The 12,029-nt window shown below is 40.8% G+C and overlaps 1 protein-coding gene across 1 annotated transcript; it reads left to right on the forward strand.

Annotated features, from left to right (window-relative positions):
- The first annotated feature begins 756 nt into the window (after positions 1-756).
- PNN (pinin, desmosome associated protein) lies at positions 757-10,796 on the forward strand. The gene is made up of 9 exons (XM_079307674.1): positions 757-995; positions 1,293-1,364; positions 1,951-2,019; positions 3,146-3,218; positions 3,302-3,396; positions 5,300-5,381; positions 6,986-7,141; positions 7,224-7,362; positions 8,378-10,796. Exons 1-9 carry the CDS (start codon positions 883-885, stop codon positions 9,664-9,666), a joined length of 2,088 nt encoding a protein of 695 aa, XP_079163800.1. The 5' UTR covers positions 757-882; the 3' UTR covers positions 9,667-10,796.
- The last annotated feature ends 1,233 nt before the right edge of the window (positions 10,797-12,029 follow it).

Below are 12,029 nucleotides of genomic sequence, written 5' to 3' on the forward strand. Positions count from 1 at the left end.
GCCGGGCCGCTTCTCCCCGCCGGGGAGGCGCTGGGAAAGACGCTCTGGCGTTAAGGCTCTGCAGAGTCCGCGGGGAGCCCGGCGTCTGAGTGAGGGCCGGACCTGCGACCCTGCCCCGCCCACCCTGCTGCTGGAGCCAGGCGGGGCGGGTGTGTCACTGCCTTCGAGACAGCGCCCGTGCCTTCCCCTGCCCGCCCCGGAGAGCCACGTGGGCCGCAGCCGGGGAAGAGCGCGGTTTAAAGCCTCGCCGCCGCCCCGGGCGCCATGCCTAACGCGCCGTACGGAGCTGCCCGGCCGCGCCGCTCCGGGCGGGATGTGAGGGAATCCACAGCAGCGGCCCCGGCGCGCGTCAGGCCGCCACCGCGGCCAGCGTCAAGTAACGCCCCCGTCTATTGGCTCGCCAGGCACAGTGGCTCTGATAGCTCAGCGGTGATTGGCCCGAGTCCCGAGCGTGCCGGCTCCTCGGCCCCATTGAGTGGAAAAGCAGGATGTGTCCCGGGTGGGTGGAAACAAGTGGCCTCGAAGTGGCTTTCTGATTGGACGACGGGGAAATAACGTTTGAGCTCTTATTAGCTCTGTGTCATGTCACTCCGCGGTCTCTTTCATTGATTCGTCCAGCTAGCAGGCAGCGTCTCCCGTTAATTGGACAGCCAGCATGGCAGTCTGCCCCTGGGCTCTGTGATTGGTGAGAGTTTTTCGCGAGCCAGCCTGGGGGGCGTGCCCTTTCCTGTCGGGCCCGCTGATTGGTGGTTCAGAGGCGGCCGCCGGGGTGCGATTGGCTGCGCCGTCCCGGCCCGCGGGCAGCGGAGTGGGCGGGGCCTGTTCTCCCTGTTTCCCAGCGCTGCCTTGCGCGGGGCCCGGCCAGGCCGCGCGGCGGGCGGGATGGCGGTGGCGGTGCGCGCGCTGCAGGAGCAGCTGGAGAAAGCCAAAGAAAGCCTCAAGCACGTGGACGAGAATATCCGCAAGCTCACGGGCCGGGACCCCAATGATGTGAGGTGAGGCGGGGAGCCCGGGCGCGCCGCTGTCCCGCGAAGGCCAGGCCGGGCCGGGCCGGGCGGAGGGGGGCGCACGTCGGGCCTGCAGGGCGGGCGGCGCGGAGCCGGCCGCGGATCCCGCGTCCCCGTGCGGGCCGTGCCCGCTCCGCAGCCGCGGCGATGGGGGAGCTCCGCCGCCGGCGGGGGGGCACGGCCGCCGAGCGCAGCACGGGGCGGCCGCGGGCCCGTTGGGCCGGGCGGGCAGCAGCGCCCCGGGGCCGGGCAGGCACCACTAACAGCGCCCACCGTCTCTTTCAGGCCCCCCCAAAACAGACTGTTAGCCCTCACAGGCCCCGGTGGAGGTAGAGGCCGTGGGAGCTTATTGCTAAGGTAAGGAGAACGGACGGTGGAGTTCCATCCATCCTTTCTCTGGCAGTGGTTCGTGCTGGGTGTGGTGTGTTCCTCGCTTGCCTCCGCTTCTCGCTTCGGTGCTGTCTGAATGAGCATCAGAGCTGCCCTGCAGGGCTTTGGGGGTTAGATTTAAAGCGCCTTTTCATTGTGAGTTGCAACAAGTTTAAATGGGTGGTTCCCTCGACTTTCTCAGCTGTTAAACTGAAAAATTAGGGGGAAACATCAAAATTAAGGGAGGTATTGTGTGGTGGCTGGGACCTTATCTTTGAAATCATTCAAGATCAATCTCTTGGTGATAAAAAACTGCTAAGTGCTCCAGGAAGGATTTCAGAATACATGTAGATAAAACCACATCCTGAGCATTACTGCAGATAAGATTATTGAACACAATGGGATGCTTGTTCTTTGTAGCTCCTCAGTTAAATAAGTACAGAAATTCAAGGTGAAATTAGATGCTTCACAAGCAATGTGAACACTTCCCTGCAGTATTAACAGTTAATGGAGACTTCAGGTGGTCCAGGGATTAACCTAACTTGTTCTAAGACCACTAGTGTTTTCTTCTTAGGCGTGGATTCTCGGATAGTGGAGGAGGACCCCCAGCCAAACAGAGGGATCTTGAAGGTGCATCCAGTAGGTGAGTGCAAAAACTGATAAAGCCAACTTGCTTTTCCAAATGAGAATTTGTAACAGTAAATCAAAAACTGGTAATAATTGGGACTTTCACTGTCTTATTTGGAGATTACTTATTCAAGACTTGTTGGCAATAATTTGGGTGATAGCACAATAATTTGGGTGAAATCTTTTTCATACCTTAGAGCAACATAGAGATGATATCAATAATATAAAGATACGGCAATACGAAGATATTTGGAGTTTTCTTTTGGTTTTATTTGACATAAAATCTGCTATATTGCATTCTTCTTACTAGTGACATATGCTTGCAGAGAACACAAATTGAATTATGACTGGGACCTCCTATTCAATGAATTGAATACAGACAATGTGACAAGGGACTTGGGTTTTCAGCTTTCATATCTGGATGCAAATCCATCAGATATGACTGATAATAGTGAGCTTAAGTGTTGTGGGCATTTAATATGCAATGGTAGTTCTTGACCAAAGTAAAGCTAGCTTTGGAATTTTTGAGTTAGCAGAAAATGAAGCTGGGAAATAGGAAAGTGCCGTGTCACAAAGCTGAAAATGAATGCTGAAGATAACTTCAATTATTTCTTTCAGGATTTATTTTATTTAAACTATTTGTTTTAAGTTCTTTGTTAAAGCCTTAGTTCATTTGTGTCTCAAGTGGTAAGGCCTCTGCCCCTCTCCAATAGTATTTGGTAGGTCACTTATTTAAATAGCATTTCCCATTTAAGAAAATATACCAACCTTTCCACATTAATGCATTTAAATTTGTCTAGTGATCCCTTTATACCAGTAGCCGTTTTAAAGGTTCTGGAAAAGCACAAACATTTAAAAGAATGCATTCCAAATGTGTTTTTAGGAGTCTGATATGGTATTTGCAGATTCTTCTGGTTTTATTACTCTGCAAGTTGTATTAAAATTTAAACTGTTCTGTCTCATTGGTTTTCACCAACAGTAGATTCTGTCTGTAAAATGTTACTTACTGGTTTTTGGAACAGCAGGGAGATTTTTAGCAAAGTTTTGGTTCTCCTGAGTAGACATGGTTGTATTTTTCTCATGCTGAAAGAGATTCTGTCCTAAATATATGTTCTCTAATGACCACTGGCTTTCTTCCTCAGGCTGGGTGGAGAACGTCGGACAAGAAGAGAATCACGCCAAGAAAGCGACGCAGAGGATGATGATATTAAAAAGGTAATAAATAGTAAATAGACCTGTGCAGGAAGAAACCTACCTGCAACATGATGAACAAAGTAGTTTGTTTTTCTGTGTTGTAGCCAGCGTTGCCATCTTCTGTTGTTGCTACCTCCAAAGAGCGAACACGTCGAGACCTTATACAAGATCAAAATATGGATGAGAAAGGAAAACAAAGGTATGCAGAAATCTCTTTTACACTAACATAGAGTTCTACCATAGAAGTAGTTTAAGATTTAAAAGGTATTGCACACAAGCTATTGTGTGTCAAAGATCATGTTGAAGAGCTACTGTTATGGTACAAAATTTAATTTGAAAAGTATTCTCTGAAAATAGTTCAAAAGCAGCAACACGTGCATTGTTCACATAATTGACACAGATTCTACTTTTCCAGCCACCTACAGGAACAGGTTTAATAATGCTGTTTTAACGTTGTTTGAGTAAGACAAGTATCTGTAGCTTCATTGGTTGCTTAATTTCTTGGATTATTACAGCTGTTTTGGCTCATCATTTATTTTGTTAGTTGAAGGAGGGTTTTGGATATGGTTCCTCACTCCCTCTGCCTCTTTTTTTAAATTAAGTTGTTCCATCATACTTTTTTTCTCATACTATTTTGACTTCTTATTGTGTGTACAGTCCTTCATTTTGCTTGCTCCTTTTAGATTCCTCCTATGTGTATCTCCTTTTTCCTGTATTTTATTTTTCTCTTAGCTGAAATGCAGCTCTGTTGGTAAGAGGTGTTGGAAAATCAAATTTGCAACTGTGTTGAACCTCTTGAGAATACACTTCAGACTACAAGTCACCCGGTGCAATAATAACTATACCTCAAACAAACAGAAGAATTAGAATTAGAATTAGAACTGGAATAAAGAACTAAAGCTTCTCTGATAAGTCCCCACAGATCAACTGGCACAGAAAACTGTCACTTTGCTTGTCTCTTTTAGTTATAACTTAATGTCTGCTTTTGTTTCCATTACTAGGTTCTAATTACTTCCCTCACAGGGAGACTTCCAAAATTCCTACTGAACTTCCTAGAGCTTCAGGCACGAAAAGCTTGTTCCCTTAGAAGTGTAGTTTTACTGCTTTTCCATTCAGTAGTCTCTAAGGAGATTAGAAAACCATTATTGGTCTCTATGAATTGTGGTGGAAGGAAGTTCTTTAAGAGGACAATATCCACTGGACTCTTGATTTTGCTCAGTGTCTTCTAGGATGTCATTCATAAACAAATGCACTTTCAGTGATCTCTGGCTTTCAATTTTTTATCTGTTCCTCCTTCTATGATTTATATACTTTTACCTTCCCATCTGAGGTTTGTGCCACTGTAATAGAATGGTACTTAAGGAAGACAGTAGCATTTCCTTTCTCAGTTGATCAGGTGAAGGTTCAAAGCAAGTAAGAGAGTCTGCATCATGTTGTAAAGATTTGATTTGGGATTGAATGAAAAGAAATTAAAGGTGAAAGTCAAGAAACTAGTTCTTGCTCAGAAGAAGGGAATTTGTTGAAGAATTTTACTTATTTTTCTCAAAACAACACCAAATTGGATGAAAGCTGTTCTGGTTTCATTCCACAGTGCAGTATCTCATTGTTGGGCAACTGTAATAGATAAGCTTTCACTCCCCTGTGTCTCCCTTTCCCCTTAATAGACTAAGCAGATTGTGGAGAGGGGAATGTATGCTTTTTAGAAAACCCAGTTTGCTCCCTTGTTGATAGCTTACACTGTATTTGCTTGATTGTTTTTTCTTCAGTACTCTCTGCTGTAAGATTTTTTAAAACATTTCCTTAATGTTATTATTTCAGATGAAAAATGTGCAGGCTTTCAGTTTTGCCAGTGCAAGCTGTTCTGTGTTATGGAAAGAGCTGTGTCTTATTTGTAAGCAAAATGATATGTCACTCTTAAATTATATCCTGGACTGTTGGCACAGTCAGTAGGTCATCTATTGCTGATGGCCTTGGGTACTACTGAGCCTTTAAAAATAAGTATCTTTGAGGTGGAGGGCTTCTCTGATTATTTATAGAAATAAAAATCTTAGTACTTGAACTGAATCTTAATTTTCTTTTTGTTGTGGGTTTGTTTTTTTCAGGAATCGACGTATATTTGGCTTGTTGATGGGCACTCTTCAAAAGTTTAAACAGGAGTCCACAGTCGCTATTGCTACTGAGAGGGTACTTACTTTAAATTCTATCAGATTGTAATAAAGCAAAATCATGTGGTTAAGTTATTTCAAGTAAGAGTGAAAGTTCCCTACAATGTAGGTTGCAGGTGCAGCAAATTAGTGAGAGTGCATGTAGGTTTTTGTTTGCCTTAATGCAGGGGAATGAGGGTGGGAAGCAGAAAAGGGATTCTTACTATCACTTTGTAACCCTATTTCTGATGTTTATGGAAACAAAAAGGCAATGTTAAATGGAATTTAATCAGGTAACTATTTAAGAGGTCATAGGCTATTTCTGGAAATAATAGGTATTGCTGAAGCACTGCCTACCCTGGTGTGTTCCAGATGTTTAAATTATAACCAAATATACAGAAATCTATGCTTGGTTATGTTATCTGTCTAAAAATATCTTTCCTATTCCAGTACAGATAACCAGAATTTGATTTTAATAAATACATGTGTGATTGTACTGAAGCAAAGGCTTTGCATAGCTTAGTGATTACTTAAAAAATCTTGTATATGGGATGGTGGTAACTTTATTCCTAGTATGTCCTTTCAATTTGTGAAGGCTATGGTATTTGTTACTGTTGCACTAAATGGGTTATTCAGTTAAGACTAATAACCTTTAGATTAAAAACAGTGTTTGAAAGTTCAAATTTCAGTAGTCCAGTTGAAGCAAATAGAAAGATTTAAACTTGAAGCGTTTTCTGTATAGTGTCAGCAGAGTTGACTCACAGTGCTGGTATTGATTACTTTCAGATTCAGTATTGGGGTGGTTTACCTAACTTGTCATGTGGCACATAAGACCAAAGTTCACTTTTGCCTACTTGCATTAGAACAAAAAGCTATTTGTCAAGGTGATCTAGAAGTATGTAGTTCCTGTCTAATTTATAGCAGTATGTGTTTACAAAAAGAGACTTTGAGGATTTACTGCTCCTTGCAAAATTTTTCTGAGAATCCATGTGGAGATTTTTTTTGTTCATACAGATACACTTGCTACAAATCAAAGTTGAGGCTTGAGGAGTTTTATGTCACAGCTATTTTGTTGTCCATGCAGTAAATTCAATTTTTTATTGACAATTATTGTACAATCTGAGCACATGGCAATCTAGGGCATATAAACGGCATTCCTGGATGGTAGCAATATATATAATTAGCAATTAATGTACTGGAGGTGTTCACAATCTAATTTTTGGTTGGTCACAAACACTAGTCTGTAATCCTACATTTGTTTCTGGATGAGTTGACTTTACTCTCTTCCAACTGGGAAATTTACCTAATTTCCCTTATACCTCAAATAAATGCCTTTTCTGCTATTAGGGAAAAAACCCAACTTTTTGAAGGTTATATTGAAAATTTTAAGTCCAAACTGAAAGATTGTAAAGTACACAGAAATTCACAGGGCCCCAAAACTACATAGTTAAACTAACAAAAAATTAGGTGCCAGCAAGCAGTGACACTCTTCTTCCATTAGCTGTAGTTTAGGAGGTATTTCCTAATGTGTTTTTAGGAATGCCTTTTTAATAGTTTAAATAATTGAGGAATTTTAAGTGGATCAAACTAGAACCCTTTCTCTTGATGTCGAAAAAAAATAAGATGGTATTTAATTTATTTTAGCAAAAGAGACGACAAGAAATTGAGCAAAAACTTGAAGTGCAGGCAGAGGAAGAGAGAAAGCAAGTTGAAAATGAGAGGCGAGAACTGTTTGAAGAAAGACGTGCTAAACAGACAGAGCTGCGGTTATTGGAGCAAAAGGTTGAGCTTGCTCAGTTGGTGAGTTTTTGTTTTGTTCTTGATCTTTCTCTTGTTTAAACTATTGTTTTGTATCTCAGGGTTATTTTCTTTCATTTCTCAGCAAGAAGAATGGAATGAACATAATGCTAAGATAATTAAATACATAAGAACAAGGACAAAACCTCATTTATTCTACATACCTGGCAGAATGTGTCCTGCTACGCAGAAGCTGATGGAAGAGTCACAGAAAAAGATGAATGGTAAGTGGTTTTCGTGATACAAAGGTCCTTGTTCTTGCCTCCCTTTGTTTGCCATACAAGTTTCTTTTAAGTCTCTGCTTAAATACATGAATTTCATGCTTAGGACAAATTATATTCTTACATGGATGTTCATCATAAGTGGGCATTATTCTTTCAGTGACTTATTTTTATATTGAATGGGACTTGATTCTCTTACAAGAAGTCAAAAGATGCATATGCATAATTCCAGAGGTATGTGTTTAAAACCGTCCTTTATATTAGCTTTAGTACCTAGATGTATCCAAGTGCAGCAACTTGGTTTTGAAAAAGCAGATTCTGTGAAGACCCAAGGAACTGCAGGTGTTTACAAAGCATTTGAGAAGTATTTTCTTAAACATAACATTAAAACTTTATGATGATTTTTTTAAACTTGTGTTTATTTCTGTTTCACAGGATGACTATATTTTTCTTTTGAAAAAGAATTTAAAATGCTTCGATTGATGGTAGTCTTCCTGATCCTTTTTTATTAAACTAAGAATATATTGGTTTGCTTTTTTCTTAGGAGCTTTTCTTCATTTTGTGGGGTTGGGGGGTAAGAGAAGGCAGCTCACCTGTCTGGATACCTTACAGTAATTAAGCTTTCTTAATACCTAGATAGCTTTTTGCTTATTTTTACTGTCTTTTGCTTACCTTAGGAAGTATAACCTTAACAGATAAATACCAGGAAATCAAGTTATTATTTTGATATACCGTTGGTTGGTTTGATTTTAATGAAGTCAAAAAGGTTTTGTTAGCTTAGATGTAGGGCTTTACTGTTCTAATACTCAGCTGAGCTTACTTTCCCCTTTGCTTTGTTTTCTTAAGGTAACTAGCAGTCTTTTTCATTATGCATTAATGCCTTGCTACTTCAGAACGAACAAGGTTGCAGTATTTATAAGTTGAACAATTTGATAACTTACTAGCTCATAGTTAAAGGGTAAACAGACTTCAGTGTCTGTAGATTATCTTAACTATTATTTATGCATTTATTCCCTAGCGCTATTTGAAAGCAGGAGAAATGAATTTGCAGAGCAGATTAACAAAATGGAGGCCAGGCCCAGAAGACAATCTATGAAGGAAAAAGAACGTCAAGAGGTGCAGAATGAAGAAAAGAAAGAAGAACAGAACAAGGAGCAGGAAGAGGGTAAGGTGGCTCAGCAGGTGGAAGAGATGGAGACAGGTAATCAGCACAATGATGTAGAAATGGAGGAGGTAGGGGAGGAAAAGGGAAAAACAGGTTCAGGATCAGGGCATAGTGATGCAGAAAAAGAACAGGAAGAGGATGAGCAGAAACATGACCTGGAGATGAAAGTAGAAGAGTCTACTGAGGTGAGGGAGAATGACAAGCAGCAGGATAGTCAGCATGAGGAGGTTATAATTGTAAAAGAGGAAAGTGAAAACATTCAGCCAGTGGATAATGAGCAGGATGTGGCTGAAATGAATGAGGCAGATAGTGTAGAACCTGTAGAAAATGAAAATGGCAGAGAAATAGAACCAGAAACAGAGTGTGATGCTCAGCCAGAAAAAGTGTGTAATGTGCCTTCTCCCAAGAAGGAGAAAGGTATCAAAACAGAAAATAAAGCTGAATTTGAAGAAACACATGAGAAAACACCTGAAACTCAGACAGAATCTGTGGCTGAGGCTCTATCTCAGCCACAGTCTGTGCCACTAGCACAGTCACCTCAGTTGTCTCAATCCACTCAGGATACAGAGCCCCAGACAGACAAAGATGAAAATGCTGTTGTGTCTGTAAAGGTGGTTGAAGCTCAGGCAGAGCAGAATCAGACACCGAGTGCAGAAAGTAAGAGCAAGACTAGGAGTAGAAGCAGGGGTAGGGCAGGGAACAAGACTGGTCATAACCGTAGCAGCAGCAGTAGTAGCAGCAGCACTTCGAGCAGTACTACCAGTGCGAGTAGCTCCAGTACTGGCAGCAGTACCAGTCGGAGCAGCTCCACCAGCAGCAGCACTACGAGTGGCAGCACGAGCAGGGACAGCAGCAGCAGTAGCTCTAGCAGCAGTGAAAGCAGGAGTCGGAGCCGAGGCAGAGGGCATAACAGAGATAGAAAACGCAGAAGGAGCACAGACAGGAAGCGAAGGGATGCTTCGGGGGTAGATAGAAGCCACAAGTCCTCAAAAGGTGGTGGCAGTAGAGATACCAAAAGCTCAAAGGATAAAAGTTCCAGGTCTGACAGGAAGAGATCTATATCAGAAAGTAGTCGGTCAGGCAAGAGAACTTCACGGAGTGAAAGAGACCGTAAATCAGACAGGAAAGACAAAAGGCGTTAACAGAAGAGACCAAGCTTCCTTAGCCTAATCTTTGCAGCAGAAGATTATTTGAGTGAAAGGATTCCTTGTAAGGAGGAAGAAAAGGCTGCCTTAAGAGTTGCATGCTGTAAAAAAAATCTTTTGGAAAAATGCAGACTGTTTACCAGGCATTCTTGTACTTTTTACATAATTTTGTAAAAGGATACTTACCAAAATTATGTGAAGTTCCTGAAAATGTAAAAATAAAAGATTAACACTCCTTTGCATCTTTTTTTTAAATATCCTGTACTCATTAAGATCCTCTGTATATTTTAATAGGTAAACCTTTAAAGTAGATGTGATAATTTCTTCTGTATCATACACTTTTTTTTTGTAGAAATAAATGTGCATTTTAAATAAATTGTTTGAGATGTCCTGTTGACAATTAAATTCCCCTTTTTAGATTATATGTAGGAAGGCCATATTGCAGGAAATACAGAATTTTGCTTTTCCCCTCTATTCCTTGCAAGAATGGGAATTTTAAGACCTAGTAAAGCAAATAATCTCTCCAGTGCTGGGTAGGAGGAAAAGTAATTATTTGAATCTATACTTTTTGTTTTCCTCTGTAATCGCAAGCTCTTAGTCAATTCTGTCTATCCTCTAGTTTTATAAAAATTTCTTGTTCATAAGCAAGCAGTGATTAAATGGGAATGTTAATACTGGCCAAGGTAGCTCAAGTCAGTCTGGAAAACCACTCTTACCTGCTTTCTGCAGGTGCTTTGGTAGTATTTACATTTATGTTTTAGATATAGTTAATCTGTTCAATGATGATCCTTGTTTTGGTGGCCAGTGGAAGCAAGACTTCAGTTTGCTGGGGTTTCTGCTCCTTCCACAGTTTCTCAACCAGGATTCATTTAGTTTTAGTTACAGACTAATTTTTGATCCCTTCATACCACTAGGAATAATAACATTGCAGTGTTGGAGTTACTTGGGGCTACCTAATACTAATGTTGTGTGCGTGCAAGAATGCTTTCTGAATGTATTTAATAAAACCTAAGGTGGTAGTGTTATCTATGAAGGTGAATACTGTTTTTATATCATTTTGTATGGAAAACAATAACATCCATTGCTTTGTTCTGTACATGTGCAAATAAATGTGGCTTTGTAGACTACTTATTCTCTCAATGCCTATGATCTTTTCTATTAACAGGTGTATTACCTTAGTCTTTTCTACATTTAAAGTATGAATTGTAATTGCATGTGGCTGTACCTTACAAGCTCTGTATCCAAAATTATTCTTAAGGGCTTTAATTGTCTATTAACTGAGTGTGAAACTGTAGTGCTATAATCCATGTTGTCTTGACAGGAAGAGAATTGTGTTATCTGATATGCCAAATCACAGACCAGGAAATCCTGGAAAGGTTTCAGTATGGAAGGACACATAAGCTTGGTTCAGTGTATGAAATGCTATATGCACCCCATTTTTCTCAAAGGTAGTTGCCAAGTTCTAGTTTGGTGTTTGCTAGTTATTGTCTGAACTCAAGAGTAGTGACAGATTTATGTGTTCTGAAATGCTGAAGGTTCAAGAAATGTGTCTAGTAAGGGATGGAGTGCAGCACAAATAGGTAGTGGGAAAACACAGGCTTTCACTTTCTCAAGGAATTAAGATTCTTCAGTCCATTTGCTACTTCAGTATCCTATCTGCCTCTACAAAAGAGTAATTTTTATTCTTGTCAGTAGTTTCCAACATTGTTTCCTTCCCTTCAGGAAATGTTGGGGTTTAATGTGCTGCCTCTTTTGAAGGACAAACAAAAGTTCAAATGTCTTGAAGATGTTAAGTAATTTTTTTGGTAGAACATTTTTTCATATTGAATAACTGAGTAAATGTTATTAATCTACAAGTTTTGAATAATTTCAGGTTTCAAATTACCTTTGGAAGCCATTTTAGTTTTGTCAATTGATTATACTGACTTTGTAACATTGAATAATTTTAATGCTGCTTATTTTGAGCTTGTGTGATTCACTGCTGTAGTACATTTACTGCACAGGTTTAAATGGCTGGTACTGGAGTCAGCATGCAAATCTTCTGACCAGTGTTTCAAAGCAACATGTTAACAGGGTTTATGAAAACAACAGGATGGTGGGTCAGTGGTGGAACTAAGGACTGGATTATGATGTTTCAGGTTATATTCACAGCAGCAGTGCATTTTTGACTGAAAATACAGGAGCTTTGTTGCTGCATGCAAAGCTGGTGATGTAATTGATAGTTTAATGTTTGTTAGAAGAAGCTTACTACCATTGTTAAGCAGTGCCATTAGCTGTTAGCATTCCTACATCTAAGCAGCTTAGTGTAACATGAACATCAGTGTGTGATAACTGAAGTTTTCTAAAAGCTAAATACTCTA

Source organism: Erithacus rubecula (genome assembly GCF_903797595.1).
Source record: "Erithacus rubecula genome assembly, chromosome: 6".
NCBI classification, from domain to species: Eukaryota; Metazoa; Chordata; class Aves; order Passeriformes; family Muscicapidae; genus Erithacus; species Erithacus rubecula.

Excerpts from the sequence above, each read along its gene's own strand:
- PNN (XM_079307674.1), top strand. The coding sequence starts at position 883 with ATGGCGGTGGCGGTGCGCGCGCTGCAGGAGCAGCTGGAGAAAGCCAAA. Across the intron at positions 1,365-1,950 it reads CGTGGGAGCTTATTGCTAAG|GCGTGGATTCTCGGATAGTG; the intron begins GTAAGGAGAACG and ends TTTTCTTCTTAG. Across the intron at positions 3,397-5,299 it reads GATGAGAAAGGAAAACAAAG|GAATCGACGTATATTTGGCT; the intron begins GTATGCAGAAAT and ends TGTTTTTTTCAG.